The 19,813-nt window shown below is 40.3% G+C and overlaps 1 protein-coding gene and 1 pseudogene across 1 annotated transcript; one reads left to right on the top strand and one right to left on the bottom strand.

Moving 5' to 3' along the window:
* Positions 1–415: 415 nt before the first annotated feature.
* LOC126593944 (AP-5 complex subunit mu-like) lies at positions 416–2,546 on the top strand (annotated as a pseudogene).
* A 12,278-nt stretch (positions 2,547–14,824) lies between these two features.
* Positions 14,825–18,491, bottom strand: LOC126593908 (uncharacterized). Its single transcript, XM_050260077.1, has 3 exons — positions 18,078–18,491; positions 17,674–18,013; positions 14,825–15,356 (listed from the first exon to the last, which is right to left on the bottom strand). Exons 2-3 carry the CDS (start codon positions 18,007–18,009, stop codon positions 14,883–14,885), a joined length of 810 nt encoding a protein of 269 aa, XP_050116034.1. The 5' UTR covers positions 18,010–18,013; positions 18,078–18,491; the 3' UTR covers positions 14,825–14,882.
* Positions 18,492–19,813: the final 1,322 nt, after the last annotated feature.

The following is a 19,813-nucleotide window of genomic DNA, read 5'->3' as shown; positions in this document are numbered from 1 at the left end:
ATTTTGTAAATCAATTTTTTTTTTTTAAATTGACTTGTGAGCAGTGCCTGAATTAAACTCGTGAAGGGCACATAAATTAGATTAAAATGCAAATGAGTTAGTGTGTCCCAGATGTTTGTGTAAATTTAAAACCTTGCACATTCCGTATTTGCTTTCTATTGATGGGATGCAACTGATTCCAAATTTTTTCTTTTCCTGTTTTTTCACCACGTTTCTCTTTTCTCCATTACATTTCAGGGAGCTGGCATTGCATGTTTGTATAAACCTATAAAGTATAAATTGAATCTACTGTGTAAATGGCATATGTGACTTTCTTTATAGACATTAAGCAGTTCTTTTTCTTTTTCGTTTCCCCTAGTGCTTTTATGGTGTCACATGCTATTGGTGACATAATAACTGGTGATGTGGTGGAACCTGAAGTGGTTGTAAGTGCATCCCCATCTGTCGGATGATTGTTAGACTCACTAACTGGCAGCATAGGAATATCAAGCATCTCCTCAAGGGCGAAACCTGTAGCTGCACCAGTTGCATCCTCAACCCCTTCCGGCATTGCAGCAACAGGAACTGTTACCTCAGATGCTCACAAGACTGATTCTAGGCCTTTAGATAAAGATGCTCTCCGAATTTTCATAAGTAGTTCAATGCCATTTGGTTGGTACTTTTTACTATGGTGTTTCTCATCTCGGGATCATTATCACTATTGACAATTTAGTGGTTCACCTTTGCTTTGGCCTGGTGCTGGTTTAGTGTCTTATGTGCTTGCTGATTGTACATATACGAACACCATTGGATTTAAGCTTCCCCAATATTCTTTCCATTAGGGTTAATGGCTTTTATTCGCCAGATCTTCCTCCTGCGGACCTGAAGCAACCAGCTTGGAAGCCTTACCAATACAAAGGAAGGCAGAGAATACTATTCTCAGTTCATGAGACTATCCATGCTGCTTTGTATGACCGAGACGAGATTCCAGATAGTGTATCAATTTCTGGTCAAATGCCGAGCAGAATTAGAAGGATTGCCCCGACGTGTCCTTCCCCTTAATAGGGTTGAACGCAGATCACATTGAAGTTTTGTCATTTCTTCCTTGTGCTCAAGTTCCAGAACAAGGTGTTGATAAGCAAGCTGTGATGTTTTCACCCCTGTTAGGTAATTTTGTTCTAATGCGTTACCAAGCAGTATGTGGTCTGGACCACCCATATAACGATTTTACCAGTTGTCTATGGTCTCTGAAGACAAAGGTGATTTCTTATTCAAATTGCGACTAATGGATGGATACAAGTCACCTCTCGCTATGGAGTTTTGTACTGTGACTATGCGTTTTCCTACAAGAAGGGTTGTATCTTTTGATGGCACTCCATCAGTTGGATTGGTATCCACTACAGACCATTCTGTGGAATGGAAGATTGTCATGGGTGGGAGGGCCCTCACCAGAAGTATTGAGGCAACTTTCCCTGGGAAAGTTCAGTTTGCACCATGGAAACCTCAAAAATCACCTACCACTAGTTCAGCCTTTGGAAGCATAGCTGATGAAGGTAGTGATATTGAGACAGATGGTAACAATACTAATATGGCAAATGTAGTTGAGTTCCTAACGGAAAAAATGAGCAAGGATCTTCATCCAGCTGATTTGGAGGAGCCATTTTGCTGGCATGCATACAATTATGCCAAGGTACTTGCTTCATCTTTGTTTTTTTTCTTCTTTCTCAAAAATCAGTCGGGATTTCTTGCAACAGAGAGTGATGTCTTGTCCAAAAAAGTCTGTTAGAAATTGGAGATATGGCTTCCATTCCATTGGTCGAATATTGGGAATTAAATTTGTGTTCAGTCTCTGTTATTGTTACAATACTCTTGCCAGTGTCTGTGTGGATTGAATACTAAAATAGTAATGATAATACAAATTATGTCTAGTGAATATATTTTCTGTGTCAGTCGAGCACACTTCTGTACTTTAAAGTGTTTAAGAATTTATTGATAACCTAGCTTTAACAGAGGACGGTGTTTTCTGACTCATGTTTATATAGGTATTGTTCAAGATTGTTGGGGCTTCATTGTCTGGAATGTCATCAGATCCAAAATCTGTAAGTTTTGCTGCCTTTAATTCTCCTGTCATGGCCTAGTTCGACAGGAACCCGGGGATAGGCCAGAAGGAGAGTATTCTTGTTGTATTTAGCTCATATATACTTGTATTTTTTGTTTGCTGGCTCTCTTAATTGTTTCTTCTACGTGCAGGTGAGCGTTTATCCAACTGTTAAAGCACCAGTGGAGTTCTCTACTCAGGTGGGTTTTTCATTAGAGTTCTCCGTCTTCAAGCTTGATAAACTTTTATTAGCTCTGGCAGTGCATATTGCGGAAAAATTGTTAGAAAATGTTTTCCGACATCATTGTGCTCATCGTATATAGAACTTGCATAAGTATATTATATGAAATCATAGCAATGCTACAGTTGATCTACAAAACGGGTCCAAAGTGACTCACCAGTCGGATCCAATGTGAGATCGATGTAACCATCACTTCTAATTAAATGAACTTCTCTCTCGTTTTTCACCTATCTTAGCTTCATTTTTTTTCTCTATACCTCATTGTTCTAGGTTCTACATAACTCATTACGCGTGTTTAAGTTTTCTTCTCGGCGATGAGAACAAATTTTCCAACACGGGATAGTTGCACAATGTGAGTGATTTGTTGACTGATTATTCACATCCCGCAACTGTTCTATCTTGCATTGAAGAAAACAGATTTGGATCCACTCTGGACCTTAGTGTCCAAAGCCTCCTCATCCACAAATCAGGGCCGCTGATTGGTGTGCAAGTTAAATCAGGACCGTTGGGTGTGTGTGGTGAGCTAGGAAAATGAATTAAAAGGGACCGTTGGATTCAATTTGTGCGGCCCAGATTAATGGATTAGGAGGCTTCGGATACTAAAGTCCAAAGCATATCCAAATCCGAAGAAAACCTACTGAATATTTCGAAATTGGACTCCTTTTTTTTTTTTTTTTTTTATTCTTGTAAGGTCTAGTTCCCAATGGACCACAATGAAGTGGGATGACATTATTATAACTATTATTTAAGAAGAAAAAACAAAACAATATGGAGTAAAGTGCTCCGCCCATATATGTTAAAAGCTAAAATTAAAGGAAAATTAACGCAAAATCTAAAAAACTTTATTTTTAATGAAAAATGACAAATAAAGATGTAGTGAATAGTACCAGGAAAAAGTAAAAATGTGGTTTTTCGTTAAAAGTGAACACTACCGGGAGTATTTCGTTAAAACTCCCTAAATTGTATCCTATTTTTGGTACATCAACATTGTTGGCTGCAGCCTCAGGTGGATTGTATCTTGGGAGATTTTCGAGATCAGTTGTAATTGAATCTATAGGAATGTCGATTTGAGGACTCTAGCTACCTGAAACGATTCTTGGACAATATCCCAAAGTGTTTCTACACCAGTTTCTATTGAAGTTTTGATGAGTTGGTTAGCAAAGTTGTCGTCATCGTCGTTGTCTACAGGATCTCAATCCAGAATATCGTACACCCATCAATCCTCTGAACAAATTTCCATCCCCTCCCGACCTTTGGGTCATTGATGTAGAAAACTTGTTTGGCCATAGTTGCTAAAGTGTACGAGTCTTCACTGTACCAACATCAGTTAGTGTTCACCAACTTCGGTTAGAGCAAAAACAAATCAACAACATAATCGAAGACAACATTGTACGTTTGCCATTAAAAATTGTATATTATACTTAAATAAACAAATTTATATTTATTCTCATTAACTTTAATATTTAATGCACTATCATTTTATAAATAGCATTACACAGCTTTTCCAATTAGGAAAGTTTATTTGAACCCATGTAACCTTTTTTTATACTTAACTTACTCTTTTCACCCATATTACTTTTAATTAAACTATCATATCTCTTTAAACCCAAATTTACTACCTAAACTATTCTCACAAACCTAATTCAATTTATAAATTTTTCTCTACACCCATTTAGAAAATACAAATCCCGAATATGCAAACAGAAATCCATTTCAAAATAGTACTACAAAAAAATGGACAAATTCATAATCTACGCAATATGATCGTCCTTGCAATCATATTATAATAGGTTATTTGTTTCACTAAATTGAATTGTAAAACTATAAAAACCATGCACCGGGTTTTTTTTTTGGAGAGTGCTCGTCAAAGTTAAAATCAAACAACCTACTGAAGCATGGCCCTTTTCTCCATGGTTTAAAATCTCTCTCATTCTCTAGCTCTCTCTCTCTCCCATTTGTTTATTAACATTAGTTCAGTCAATTAGGTATTGTTACTCTTTCACATCTGAAATGGCTTTATCAATTCTTAAAGGGCTTCTCAAGGGAAGTTTTATATAATCTATCCATACTAGAAGTAGATGAAGTTTCAATGGTAGCCAGCTTCATGACTTGAATGAATTCTGTCTCACCCTTGAAACTGTATCTACAGTGATTTTAATCAAACGAATGAACCATGCTTGCACTAGAAGGCCGGATGAAACCATTACATGGATCATTTGGATGAAATAAGGGGTGATGGTAGAGTTTAATTACAGAGTGGGTTTATTGATCAATTTTAGTTTTATTGTTAATTTCATTTCGTACTTGATGGTAATTATACAACAGAGTAAAAAAGACAATTAAAATTAAAGTTTAAGTTGGATGTAGAAAAATGTTATATTGGTTCAAATAAAATTTCCCTTTCCAATTTGACACAAGTTGTGAAAATACTGTCCCCTTCCTTTAAACAATTCAAGGATCTTTTGCATTGTTTTACAGATGAATGTGATATTTTCCAATTTGGCATCTAATAATCAGGGTCAATGAATCCCTTTAATTTCTTCATTAATTCGATCATAATTATTCCAAATTATTTTCTAAACATAGGCAAGGGACCCTTTTGGATTGTGTATTTTAAATTTTAATAGACTGACCTAGAAAGCAGAGTTAAGAAGAAAAAAGGCCACTCATATATCTTTAAAAAAGTTTCAAGTTGGTTTGCAATCGCATTATTTACAAATTTTAGAAAAGCAAGTGCCTTTCCGTCCATACATTTGCCCAAAGTCATGGATTTGAATGAGCTAAAGGAGAAAGAGTAAACAGTCGTATTTCGTATAACATCATTGCACGATGGGAGATATATAGTTCGTCGCACAAGTTTAAAAGATAAATTTCTTGGTGCGCCATGTTTATGCTGGCAATTTAAATTTAAGGAACTTGCACGACGAATAATAAGTAGTGGTCGCACAAAAGTTATTGCGGGGTGAATAGGAGAGGTTTGTTGCGTAAAGTGTCTTTTGCACGACGACTTTTTTATGTTTCGTCTAGCAAAATTTAATTTAATTTGTTTTGTGTATCCTTTATTTTATTGCAAATTTAATAAATTAAATTTGTTTACATTGGATATATGTTCAAAGTTGTGTTTTATACTCAACCTCGGTACAATAAATATCACTATCTTCACTTTGATCAATTTCGGTCTCCCACTCATCCTCGTCGGTTGGTACATCAACATCGTTGTCTGCAACCTCAGGTGGATTTTATCTTGGGAGATTTTCGAGATCAGTTGTAATTGAATCTATAGGAATGTCGATTTGAGGACTCTAGCTACCTGAAATGATTCTTGGACAATATCCCAAAGTGTTTCTGCACCAATTTTTGTTGAAGTTTTGAGGAGTTGGTTAGCAAAGTTGTCGTCATCGTCGTTGTCTACAGGATCTCAGTCCAGAATATCATACACCCCTTTGTGATCAATCTTCTGAACAACTTTCCATCCCTTCCCGACCTTTGGGTCATTGATGTAGAAAACTTGTTTGTCCATAGTTGCTAAAGTGTACGAGTCTTCACTTTACCAACATCGGTTAGTGTTCACCAACAATAAACCATCGTCCCCCTTAACGTTCACATTCCTACTAGAGTCTGTATTGAGCCAACGACACTTAAGAATGATGACTTGGCAACGGTCTTTGTAAAGCAATTGGACAAACACTTGTTAGTTTGCCATAGAAATCAATGTCTACAACATCTCCCACTCTCGAACATGTACCTTGCTATTTTGAGTACACAACTTATCATCACGATCAGCTCTCAAGAACTTTATGCCGTTTATATGACATCCTGAGTATAGTTCCGCATTTAGAGTTTCAATAGCCAAGTTGTATAATTCTTCAGTGTATGCGGTGGAATTGGTTTCCATCAAATTTTCACCTAATTTATAACAAACATTCCACATGTTGGTTTTACCAAAATTTAAGACTACTCATATGAAAGTATATTTTTAGAAATAACCCTAAAAAAACCTAAACAACTTACTTGTTCACAAAACCAAAGAGGAAACAATTCACGGTGCTTCATGGCATATAAAGTCAGAGGATGTTCCCGCTTCATCAACTCTTCATGCTTGTCCAGGTACTCAATTATCTCACCACAGTTTTTAAGTACAAACCAATGAGCTACTTGCATGTCCCTTGTCCTACACATAAAACCAAACATCATCACAAATAAACCAACATTTATTATCCATGCACAACTGCTTAACAAAGAGCAAATCTTCAGTTATTTGTGGAACATGAACAACATTGGACAATTTAAGTATACTAGAAGGAGTTTTAAGTGTTGCAAAACCAATATGTTGAATAGGCAAACCTTGACCATTGCCTATCTTAATCTTGTTAGATCCTTCAAATGGAATAGCTTGTGTAAGATTATTGATATTAGAGGTCATATTGTGGAGCCTAAAATAATCCCAAAAATTCTAGAGGCGACACGTGGGTTTTTATTCAAGAAAGACAAGATTGCCCTCAATAAATGGGCAGACTTCTCAGATACTCCCACACGCAGCTCACATCCCTGAAAGTTCAAGTAGCTGAATACGACTGCCCACAGCTCACCTACCCTTGGCAAGGAAAAGTCAAAGCATTAAAGATAAGGATTAATTACCCAAATCCTATCTTTAATAGATAGACTCCAATCAAGTAAGAAATCCCAATTTAAATAAATAAAGGATAATTACACCATTATCTCAAGATATTATTTCCTAATTAATATCTTGAGAATATTTTGAGAATATTTCTCCATATTGACCTTGGCCAATAGGATGCCGCCACTTGTGGGGTAAAACCCTAACATTGTGGCCGGTCCTATCCCTATAAATACCCCATATTCTACCAAATTTTAAGAGCTTTTACTACCTTTAAAAAGCCCAAAACACTTTACTCTCTCAGAGAAACTGACTTAGGCATCGGAAATCCATTGGCCTAACCCCCCCCACCCCACCTCATGGGCGCGTAAGGCTTAGATCTTTGATCAAAGGTGTTGATTGTTTTGTAGGTGCATTTTCATCAAGATTGAAGACGGCAGAAATTTGCATCGACAAATTGGTGCTTTCATTGAGAGCTTATTCAAATACTTGAAGAAGCTTCTTGCATTTGTTTCTTGAATTTTTTGTACGTTGAATTTCTCACGCATCGTATCAATTAATTTTTCTTAGAAAAGTTTCTTGATCAATCCCTAGAGAAATGATACAATGGTAGGAAATTTAAAAACTACGACAAACAGAACTCGTACGTATAAGGATTTGGACCAGAGAGTGGAGATGAGGACGTAGCCCCACAACAATGGTCCTCAAGGTTAAACGTAATGGTAGGAGGAACCATACCGCCATAGAGCTACACCATCACCGATGTGGCAAGGTCACCAGGCCACAACACCACTTCCACCATTGCTACACTTACAACGTCGGCCGCACCCAACCAAACCCTGGGCAGGAGGCCCAGGTCCATTTCCAAGCCCATGGGCAGGAAGCCTAAAACCTGGCGGCTACCATAGTAAGCTTGGGGTAGAAGACCCAGCCCACTACAGCAGCATGCCTTGCCTTAGCCCAGAACGTCGCAGCTGCTGCTAGCCAGGCAGCTCAATGAGCCCAAGCTACCCAGCCAACAGGCCACGATGTGACAACCTAACGGCCAAGATGGCCCACAGCCATACGGGCTTAAGGCTAGTAGGTGCCGGTTCAATGCGCCTTATGACTCGTTCCGACAATCTGGCTCGCAGCCCCATCCAATCCAAGACCACATCCAGCAATCCAGATTCTGACCACTGGTCTCGCGATTGACTCTGGGTTATTTTCATCCCACTTATGCAGGAATGCCCGTTTTAGGCTTAAGTTTTGTACCTGCAGTCCACACATGGAGATGCCCATTTCCCAGACTCTTCTAATCCAAATGGCGAGCACCACCTGCCCTAGCAGGTCATTAATTTAATGAGCGCCCTTGCGTAGTAGACTGTTTGGTGAACCAGCTCCTCAAGTGCATCAAGGTGCAGCACGCCCCAGACGAGGTGTCTCAAAGCAGGACAAGGGCGGAAAAACGTGACTCATTCTAGTGACGTTTAGGTAAAAAGCCACTCAGCTCACCATGAACCATGCGTTCGAGTAGTGTGCACTTTCGTTTGGGCCCTCAGGGAAATGTTTTCTCCCGCCTAGATGCGCATATGAGCATTCATTCCCGACTCGGCTCACGAATCAGTGAGTATTTACGGTTGGGTCTACATTCCGACGAACACTTAGAACATTCCAGGGGGAGCGTTCACATGAGGGTAGGCCCACAAGGAGATCATTCTACGAGGCACCAGAGTAGGCAACCGCATGATGAACATAGAAGAGCACGAGAGCAATCTAGCTCAAGTTCCACTGGCAGCCCTCACCAAGCGCAACAGCGAGCAGCACAGAGTGAACCATGTGTGCTGCAGCTGTGGCACAGACAAGCATGACATGCCAAAAAGCAACGTGGATCAGCAACATCGGGGCCAGCTGGAAGCTCTGCTGCCTTACCAGGCACAAATCGAAGAAAAAGTACAAAGGCTCGTAGCAAAGCAGCTGTGCGGATTCCAGCGTATTGACACTACCGATGATGCCCTTCGTAGAGACATAGCCAACCTGAGCAGGTTATCTTTAAGAGACGAGATCGAGTAGATGGAGCCACCGTGGAAATTCAGCCCTCCACATTTCACTTTGTTCAAAGGAGATGAAGACCTGGACAAGCACCTAATGCACTACTGAAGCACCATGACCCTCTACGCCAATAACGATGCTCTCATGTGCAAAATCTTTACCGCGATGCTCTAAGGCGAGGCACAAGAGTGGTTCCACACCTTGCCGCCGCGCTCAATCTGGAACATCAATGAACTTTCCTTGGTTTTCATCAAGGAATATTTGTCCTACCGCTCGATTAAAAAGAAGTCTGACCACATCTTCAACATGAAAAATGAACCGAATGAATCACTCCGCACATCATCAGATGCGATGACAGCAGCACATGCTCAGCTTTCTGAAAAAGGTTCCCAGCAGATCATCCTTTTTTTCGAACAATTGATCATGGGCAGAGAGCTGATCCTGGCAACTTCATATGCTTTGGCAGATAAGCACGCACTGTGGGATGAGGCCAAGCAGTCCGACGGGAACAAGCAAAAAAATAAGCACATGGACTGTTCCCCAAACAGGGATGACGCAATACATAAGGCGTTCACCAAGTTCACAGTTCTAATTGGCCACATTCTTCGTAAGCTTAAGAATGAACCATGGTTCGAATTGCCACCACCCATGAAGGGTGATCTTACCAAGCTGTATTAGACAGGGTTGGGTCACACTACCAACGACTGCCTAAATTGGAAACAGTACCTCGAGGAGTTGACGAAGGAAAATTGGTGCGACGAGTACCTCGATAAGCCAGCTGCACGGCATATGCAAGCAACAAAAGTTGACACTGAACCCCCATTGAAGATGATGCAGATTAATGGCATATTTGCCAAGTCAAAGCACTTTTAGTCCACATTTAGCAATGTGAATGAATGCTTGGGGAAATCTCCCATCATCTCTTGAACTCTATTTAGGCCTATCCAAATAAGTTCGAAGTTTCAAGCAGTTCGGCGAACAAGACCTCAAAGGCCGTGGATTATCCCAGTTGTTATGCAGTTTCTACCTTTTAGCATAGTTAATGCATTTCTTTATTCTTAATAAAGATTCAAGAAGTTATTCACAAACCTGGCTTAACTACTACTTACAACAACTGCTCAAAGCCCCATTAAGGTAAGCTTTCCCGAGCGAGAAAGTAAACTAATTCCTTGACACCCATATGGGTAAACTCTCTAACACAAAAGGGTAAACTAATCACTCGACACCCATCTGGGTAAGCTTTCAAGAGCGAGAGGGTAAACTAATCCCCCGACACCCAACTGGGTAAGCTCTCCAGCGTAAAAGGGTAACTAATTGCCTGACACCCATCAGGGTTAGCTTTCCAGTGCGAGAGGGTAAACTAATCCCCCGACACCTATCTGGGTAAACTTTTCAGCCCGACACCCATCAGGTTTAGCTCTTCAGCGCGAGAGGGTAAACTAATCCCCCGACACGCATCTAGGTAAGCTCTCCAGCATGAGAGGGTAAAATAATTCCTCGACCACCCATGTGACAAACAGAAGACGCCCTCTGCCCTATAGACATGGAGTGTGCTCCCCAATAAGGAAAAGGAAACTAATCTGGAATATCCAGACGTGGATGGAGTGGTACGACTGCTTAGTTTCCCCTAAATGCAGCGACTACCTGAGTCGGACGACCCCCTAAATTGGCCAAGATAGTCATTCCCTTGGAATAGACTTAGCCAACTAAAGGATTCAATTTCACGGGATCCTGGGTCATTAACCAGAAGAGACGCTAAGTGCAGGACACATGCCCATGAAAGAATTCATGTGTTTAGATGGTCCGTCCTTGACGTGCAAGTCTTTATGAAAGTAGCTTGGTTTTAAAGTGTTGCAATACTAGTTAAACAACCTGTGGAATCAAGTTACAACTCAGAAGGATGTGGCCTCTGAGGCATGATTCCGCCTACACATCATGCCTAAAATGCATCTGAGAGCTAGAGACGACGCCTGAAGTGGTCACGCGGGTCGTCTACTTCTATAAGTATGACGCTCGGTAGACGACCAGACTGCTGGCAGCCCAAGGCAATCCGTAAGCTGAGACTTACACCTACTTACTTAAAGGCAGCACTTCTGGTGAACGGTTTACGGTTTAAGTTTTGATGGGACAAAGACGAGGTACAACTATAACAACCATGCAGACCTCCTCTACTTTCTATGAGAAGCATGAGTCCGGCCGACGACTTTATAAGTTAAAAATCTTGCGACATGCCCCGGAAGGGCCAAGGCTCAAGAAGCCATTCGAAAGCCAAATACAACCATAGTGGCTACGCGGACTCCTCTGCCTTATACTACGAAGCACGTGTCTGGCTGCCAGCTTTATAGGTTAAAAAATTTCACAATGCGCCCCGGGATGGCTAAAGCTCGTGAAGTCATCCAAAGCCCAAATTCATAACTATAGAAGCTACGTGGATTCGCCTACTTTCTACGGAGGCAATGAGTTCAGCCACCAGCTCTATAAGTTAGAAATCTCACACTTTTTCCTCTTGCAGGTAAAGATCTAAAAGCCCCGAAGATAAAACTAAAACCTAAGTGGCGACATGGGATCAGCTACTTCATTGAGGTAGCTAACCCAACCAACCGTCCTAGGATAAAGTTTTGCAAACAAACATGGCAAAATAGAAGGGTGAAGCAAAACAAAGAAAGTTATTTATTAAATTTCTAGCAAATTGATGAACTAGCTCGAAGGCCAACTAAGTTCAAATAAAGCAGAACAAAAAGGAAAAGAAGAAAATTCCTAAGTCTAAGAAAAAAGACTACTCCTTCGCAGCTTATGCAACCACTTGTTCCTCGACTACCACGCATTCAAGAGCTGTACCGCTTTTAACAGCCAAAGCTTCCATCACCTAGTCCTCAGCTACTCCACCAAAGGCAGCCTCAAACGAGAAATCAAGTAGGTCAACTGGAGAAATGGAAAAAGTCTCGAAGTCTTTCTTGGAAAATTCATAATCCGACGACCTGCCCTAAAGATGGTCTACATAGCCAAACTTGTAGAAATCATCCTGACAAGAAGAAAGCGCCACTTCGTGACCAGCTTTCTCATTCTTGAACTGCACATTCTCCTCAACAAGTCTAGTGTGAGCACCCTGCAACTCATCCAGTTCTTTTCTTAGGTTCTCGCTAGCAGACAGCACACCTTGCAGATCTACTTCCTTGGACTCAAGTTTACTAGCAACCTTCTTAAGATGAGATACTTCAACATGTATGAAGATAAGCTCTTCGTTCTTGGCAAAACAAGTAGATCGTAGCTCCGAATTGACACGCTTAAGGTCCTCGACCATTAGAGAAACACGACTGACTTCCTTCTCTGCAACTTCCAACATTGCCTAAGTAGCACTAAACTTAGCATTCAAATGGGCGACCTCCTGATGAGCGATCTCCAACTATAAAGAAGTGGGGGCAAAGACATCAGACCCTTTCAAAATTGTAAGTTCAGATTCGAGCTTCTCGATCTTTTTAGCAGCTGAGCGAAGCTGAGCTACCAACGCCATTTCAATCTCCTTAGCACACTTAACAACATTCTGATTAACGTGCATAGACTCAGCTACTAGGATCAAGGTCTTATGCGTTGTAGCAATAAGAGAATACCTCATCGAGTAGGGAGGACGCTTCGCAAAAGAGTCTGAGCGGATGATAACTTTCCCAACACTGTCAACAAACTTGGCGTATGCATTAATGTCTTCAAGCAAGTCAGCCTTCAGCAGCGCACAAACCTCAGGAAACTCACCAGCCCCAAACTCGATGAATCTTTCACAACTGCCCTTGCGAGCAAATTTCCCATTCTCAGCAGATGAGTCAGTCACGACAGAATAAGGAATAGGCCCAGGTGCCACTTTAGCAGCAGAATCCACCCTCCCACTCTTCATAGCGACGAGCCTTTCAGAAGCCAAACCAGACTTAGCTCACCACGAATGCTTTGATATAAACCCAGACTTCGGGGGCATCACCGAACCCTTATGCTGGACAAGCCTCTTAGCAATAGATGTGGTCACTTTCAAGTAACAGGTTTTACAGGCTTAAACTCAACGGTCTTCTTTGCCCCCTTGGGGGAAGTTAGATCAATGACAAGCTTCTCGATAGTAGACGAGCTCCCACAAGCAACAAAAGAAGTCATTGGCTTCTTCTTGACAAAAGACTCACAAGCAGGTGAAGAAGATTTCTTCTTTCCACCCTTATTGGTAGCAGGCTCTACAGCAGTGATCGGACGAGCCAACACCTCGTCATTTTTCCACTTTATCTCTTGCTTTGAAGGTAGGCTACCTTTCTCCTAACGAAAAGGGCTGAGCAGCCAGCGCTATTCACGGTACTCAGTAGGAATGCCCAAGGCAATGTGCACTTTCTTCATATCTGCCAAAGTCCTTGGAGTCGATCAAAACTTCGAATCTACATAAAGTGAGAAGGACAATCAATAAATTGAAGTCATGGAGCAGCTCAACAAAAATTAAAGCAAGACAAGAATAAAGTAGTTCACTTACAATTGATAAAGGTAGTCAGGACACGCAGATCAGGAGAAAAGTCAGACTCCCACTTCCCGCTTACCTCCAAGGTGTCTTTCACCCACTCATGATCACCTTTGCAAGTAGAATATGGCGGAACCTCAATTGCCCCACATCTTCCTTATGGCCAATCTTGAAGAAGTACCAGGATTCATTTATGGTCAAGCCAACATCAAAGAACCTGCTCAAGTTCGAGAATCCCACCATTGCACGAACTGCATTTGGGGAGCACTGAGCAGGCGCACATTTCATGAAGCAGATCACTTCTTGGAAAACACGCGGCAGGGGAAAAGTAAATCCCAACACAAAGTAATACGGATGGAATTTGATGGCCCTCTTCCTAGCAGTAGCGCCATCACCGCATGGTTCATCGCCGCTGTCATCTTTCGCCCCTTTCACGCGAACCCCTGATGGAATTGCATGCTTGTATGCCTCAAGAAAAATCCGAAATAGCTCTTCGAAATTGATCTTGACATGCACAGCCTTCAAATAGCCCACCCTCCCGAAAGAACCACCTTGACGTTACAAAAGTGAAGGATATTCATCACCTTTACGATCAGAGGAAGACCTGAAGATCAAACTCGTACAAGGGTTCCATCAACGAACCTGCATCACAAACGCCTCTATCCATAATGGATGGGAGCGCTGGGCCATCTAGCCAAAATGATACATCAGAAAGCACCCAAAGAACATCAGATAGTGACTTTTCAGCCAAGACACAGCCACAATAACGGTGGTAAAAAACCCTGCAAGCAATGTCATGGATGGTTTGATACGTCATTGGGATTTTAACTTCTCTAGAAACAACCACAGTCGATAGGTGACTCTTTTCCTTCCTTAATTTTTTTCGTTTTCTCCGTAGACAATATGATTGTATTTGTTTGTAACAAAAGTGTTAGGGTTCATGATTTGTGAAATGCTCGTTGGAAAAGGAAAACCCGAACCATAAAATGGAAAAGAATAGAAAGATTGTTGTGAAAAATTGTATTGATTTTAGTTGTAACAAAAAAAATAAAAAAAAAGGTTTTTTCTGGTTCCAGGTTCTTATTCAGTGTCTACAACACAAATAATATATTATTTTGTTTTTCTTGGTGTTCTGATGTGGAAATTATCTTTCAATATCTTCCTGTCACATGTACCACGTATAATTTTTGTTGATGCAAAAAACCTATGGTTGGTGAGCGGTATCGGGACTTTAGGTGTAAGGGTGAATGTTCTTGATAATGTCTTGACAGAAGGCAACAACTTCCTTGATTAAGTAGAAATTTGAATGTTGATAATTCGTGTAAATATAATCGCATTTACAATTTAGTTTACAGTACAAGAACTTTCTCCAAAAAAATTAACATAAATTTAATTGTGTTTAAGTGAATTTGTTGAACTTAAAGGGCACACATGTTTACAAGATTATTTTGATTTCCACATATGTAATGAATTTGATGAATACTGCATTATGCTGCTTCATTCCATCCTGCAACCCCAAAGCAGTCTTTACCAGTGAATGGATCATCGTGCTATGATGGCTCATTCCTACGGTACTAGAGAAAATGTTGAAGATGTCGAGTTCTGCGGTTGTCTCTAGCACAAACTCTAGCTCCTTTTCCATCCCTAAATCCCTGAAAACTCGGACATTTTTCGGTTTGTCTCTCATCATACAGATTGCCAGCTCTATGGCAAACCTCCTTATTCTTGAAACTTTGAACGGTGGATGCATGTACTTCTTCAGAATCTGGACCACTTCTCCCTCGGTGATTCCGGCTTTCTTAAACATGAGGCGTGATTCTTCAGGAAACAAGAATACTAAAATCGACACTGCTAGTCCTACCATTGCTTCCTGCAGTTTGTGTTCTTCTGAAGTGATTACCCGAAGCACCTGCAATTGAAGCCAAATGCATAAGAAATGAGTCTCTAGTGCAAAAAAAAAACCCATAGCGCCTTTAATCACATATTATACTCGATTTGTTAAACTTATATATATATATATATATATATATATATATATATATATCTGATTCTTCGACAAGAAAACATTACTCATACTTAACATATGTTAGTACCGAATAAAAGTAGAGGTAGGTAATGTAGCAAGGAAGAACTTACTTAGGTGATGCATTCATAATTCCCTTCAGCTGGTGGTAACAGTTAGAGTTTTTGTAAGTGCACATATTCCTAAAAATCCTAGCAGCATTCACGCGAAGCAATTGATCCTCAAGAGCTTCAACGAGTTTTTCAAGTGCTCCCAATTTTAATATCCGTAGACAATTATTCTTGCTCTCTAACACCATCATAGTCAGCGTTTCTCCAGCTTTTGTCCTCACCTGTTTATTATTCCCCAGCATTCCCTTGTTGAAGAAAATGTTGAACAACTCCTTAAGAACTCCACCTATTCCACCTACACTCTCAGTTGCATCTGCTTCCAGCGCCAAAAACATTGAGATTTCAATTCCCAATTGTTGCAGCGGATGTTTCTCTCCATATCTCAAAATATCTTTAATATTGTTGATTGTGAAAACTATCTCCCAAAGATTTCACCTTAGGTTCTTTCCTGTGTTTCCGGTCATGCTTGCAAGCTTCTTCATCAACTAGAGTGATCGTTTCAGCGTCAGTATCTGATCGTTTGGCATACCAATCACTTCTTTTAGAAGCCTCTTATCAACATGTGTAAAGTTTATGATCTTGGGCAGAAGGCCTTTTATGTTTCCAATCTTCCAACAGATGTCGTGAACACGCATAAGTTTCTTCAAAATAAGTAATCCCAAGTGGTTGAATGTCAACCATCTGTAGTTTGGGTGGTCAGAAATGATCCCTTTTTCACTGATCTCATCAGCTGCACCACTTGAGCTCTTGCAGGTTTGGAGCAGAAATGAGATTGATTCCATTGCGCTAGGAACTCTAGCTACCCGAATGGAGTTTTGAATTTTGCCAGCCAGTTTTGACAAAATATGTGTTGTTGACTGTCTGATTTCCTCCTTTTCTTGATCTGTCCAATTCAAAATCTCAACCAATCAATCAATCACTGTAATATTTATAGCAATCTTCTGCAATGTATCATTTGAATACTGCAAATTCATTGAAAATTGCTGAAGAATTTTCGCTCCAATAAGCTTCTCATCGAGGGAATTTGAACCCAACAAGTCTATTCCAAAAGTAACCATATCCATCATCCAGCCATAAAAAAATGCTTCCATCAACACACCTCGAATACGCATCATAAAAAAACCTCTTAACCGAAACCAACCCTGAAGGCCCCAAATCACACTCCTTGCTCACCTCCTCCAACAATTTACAATAGCTTATAATAAACTCATTGTAAGATTTCTCCATAAGAAACAACAAAGCTTATGCCAATTCCAACAAATAAAAAATACTAAGAGGAGATTGCTTGTTCCTCTTGTCAGTGTCCCCCTTTGCAACCTTTCCATAGTTGTGTTTCACGAGCTTCATCAGCGAAAGAGCCACGCATGATGAGGCGAACAAGAGCTGGAGCTAGTAGAGTAGCTTACTTATATGCTTGGTGTGAAAAATCCATTGTGCATAAGGCAGGAGAGGGACTTCCGAGCTAGTCCAAGTCTGGACTATCTTTCTTTGACGATTAGAGTTTTGCGATAACTCCGAATTTCCATTAGTCCTCGTAATGTCTCTGCTGCGTTGACTTTGTTTCCTGGCTCCAAGTTTCTGCATAGGCCTAAAAATGCTCTGATGTTGTAGATCACGGCACTTGAGCTGATTCGCAACTCAAGAAAGTTGTGCATACCAGCGTCGGTTATGGACTATATGGTATGGGTCTGCCACTCCAGCTCATGGCTCATGCTAAAAATTCTTGTCCCTTCTATCAGCAAAATGATTGTGATGAACCAGAAGTCGGTCTGGTCTAATACAATGGCGAAACCACCTAGCACAACCACTGTTGCCTAAATGAAACTAAAGGTTCTTAGGCCGGTTGCTGTCTTTCCAAGCACTGTTAGTCGTAGCGCGAAAAAGGTCAACTTTTTCTCTAGTGCTGGAATTGGTTGTGCAGTTGGAGGACCAACAGAAGCTGTTGTGCTGCTGTTTGTCTTCTCAATGCTGTTCTGAGGCCCAAACACTATGTTGGTCGTGGCGATGCTTATTTTATTAAGGCGGCAATGAAATTGAAATCATCAACAACCTGTTAGTAGAAAACGAAATTGAAATCCGATAAGGTGGCTTACCTGTGTGCTCTGACAAGAACTCAAGAACAAACACCACTTCTTTGAAAGTTTCAGGAACTTTGCACTCAGCCATATTTGGTACGAAGGTTGTGACTTGTCCTGTGTCATAAAATCCAACTTCTTTAGGGTTGGTTGTCTCACATCCTCTTTGATGAATTCTTGATATTCCTCAGCCACTTCTTTCTCTTGAATCATTCTTCTTGTTGTACAAAGTTCATTGAACAATTCAACACATTCTGGAACTTGATTTGTTGTACCAAGAATCGGGATATTACTTTGCACCTTTAGAAGGGCTTCCAAGATGTCTTTTTCACGCTCTTCTTCCTTGGAAATCATGAACCTGCAAGGGATAGGGACATTTAGTGGAATAGGGTTAGAAAGAATTGAATTTGGAACAACCTTACCTGAATTGGATAGTGTAGGAGCCTTAGAAGGCTACGGCAAGAGGTGTTCTTCCTTTGCCATGGCCTTGTCCACCTCTTCTTCTTCTTGCAGCAGCTGTTCATCCACGTTCTGGTTGTGTTTGGACGTTTTTGGGTTAGCTCCAACCTCTATACTACTTCCCAAGGTGATAACTTCAGCGATTTCAAAATCTCCCATTGAATTTACAATAGTTGAGTTGGAGAGTTCACTTCGTTCTTGAATTTGCCCCATGAATTTTGCGATCTCTCCAAGTTGATTTTTCAATTCTCTTATCTCCTTAGCTTGTTTTTGTAAGCCTTGCGTCAAAGAAGTTAGTACATCAAGAATTTTATCATTATCCATGGACATACTTGAATTCGATTGGAATTGTTATGGGGGAGGCTGTGATGGCTGTATAGGTCTTGAATAGCTCAGATTGCTGCCAATATCCATCTTGTTGAAATTGTTGAGGTTCTCTCCATATAAAATTTGAGTAATCTCTCCAATCTGAATTGTAAGTGTTGGAAAACAAGCTGTTCCTTGATTGATTATGGCCTTGATAACCCCAAGCACCTCCATTCTTAGTTAATTGAGGACGTTGATGAGTTTGATATTCTTGCCTATAGAACACACCAAATGTAGGCACACTTTTCATTGTGGTCCTTTCGATATACTGCGACAATTGAGAAGTAAGATTCACCATTTGAGCTTGAAGATTAGCAATTGCCATGTCTTGCTTCTCTAGTACCTAAAATCAAAGAAAGAAAACTAAATCAAATATCAAAAGTAAAATAAAAAAAACAGGGTGATTAGTAATTTTACTAATCCCCAGCAACGGCGCCAAAATTTTGTTGTGATATAAACTAGCACTTAAACTTAACCCTCTTTTTGACAATTGTAGTATGGATAAGTAAGGATCGTTCTAGGCCGGGGATTAGGAGGGACTGCTAATCTACTCAAATTAGACTCAATTACACTTAACTAGACTCTTATGACTCAAGACTGACTCAAACTACTCAAAACTACACAAAACAAACAAATTGACTCAAAACTAACACTAAGGATGACCATGGACGAAAATTGAACTAAAAAGACTCAAAACAATGTGTATGGACGAATTCTAACTTATGTTGACTCAAAATACTAAAAAGAAACCAGCTTGGACAGATTCTAACTAAAAGACACTAAATATAAAAGGGGAGTGGTTTTTGACGAATTTAAAGTAAAAGCGAACAGATTTAAAGACTCTAAACAACTTTGGACGAAATTAGGTGTTTTAATGGGTGAATGGCTAGCTAGAAGGTCATTCTCCACATAAGACACATATGCATACGACTCGATTTCCAGTTATTATTCCTATCGACCATAAATGACAACACCCCAGATTAACCGTGGACAGCACTAATTAACCCTTAGATTTTCCTAAGTTCATTGAATTGGACTCAGCGTTGCAACCAAATTATTCTTATCTAGTTCCCGACACGAACAGTATGATAGAGATACATATCAAAGATCATTAAGTTCTATGAAAATCATAAGCATTGACAAGGCATTCGTAACTATGAACAGCATGATACTCCTGCCAAGAATTTTACTTAACACGATCATGACCAGTGACCTCCACTACTTATAAATATAAGTTCATAACTTTTAGGTGAAACTCCCTTATATTTTAGCATCAAATTCATGCATGCAAACTAAGTAGGCCTCCTTAATCAACATACAAGAATAAGTTCTG

The sequence above is a fragment of the Malus sylvestris genome, chromosome 12, assembly GCF_916048215.2.
Source record: "Malus sylvestris chromosome 12, drMalSylv7.2, whole genome shotgun sequence".
NCBI lineage: Eukaryota > Viridiplantae > Streptophyta > Magnoliopsida > Rosales > Rosaceae > Malus > Malus sylvestris.
Note: the sequence above shows the minus strand (reverse complement) of the source record. Positions and strands in the feature narration are given on the sequence as shown.

Excerpts from the sequence above, each read along its gene's own strand:
- LOC126593908 (XM_050260077.1), bottom strand. The coding sequence starts at position 18,009 with ATGATTTCCAAGGAAGAAGAGCGTGAAAAAGACATCTTGGAAGCCCTT. Across the intron at positions 15,357-17,673 it reads GTTCTTGTCAGAGCACACAG|GTGCTTCGGGTAATCACTTC; the intron begins GTAAGCCACCTT and ends CTTCAATTGCAG.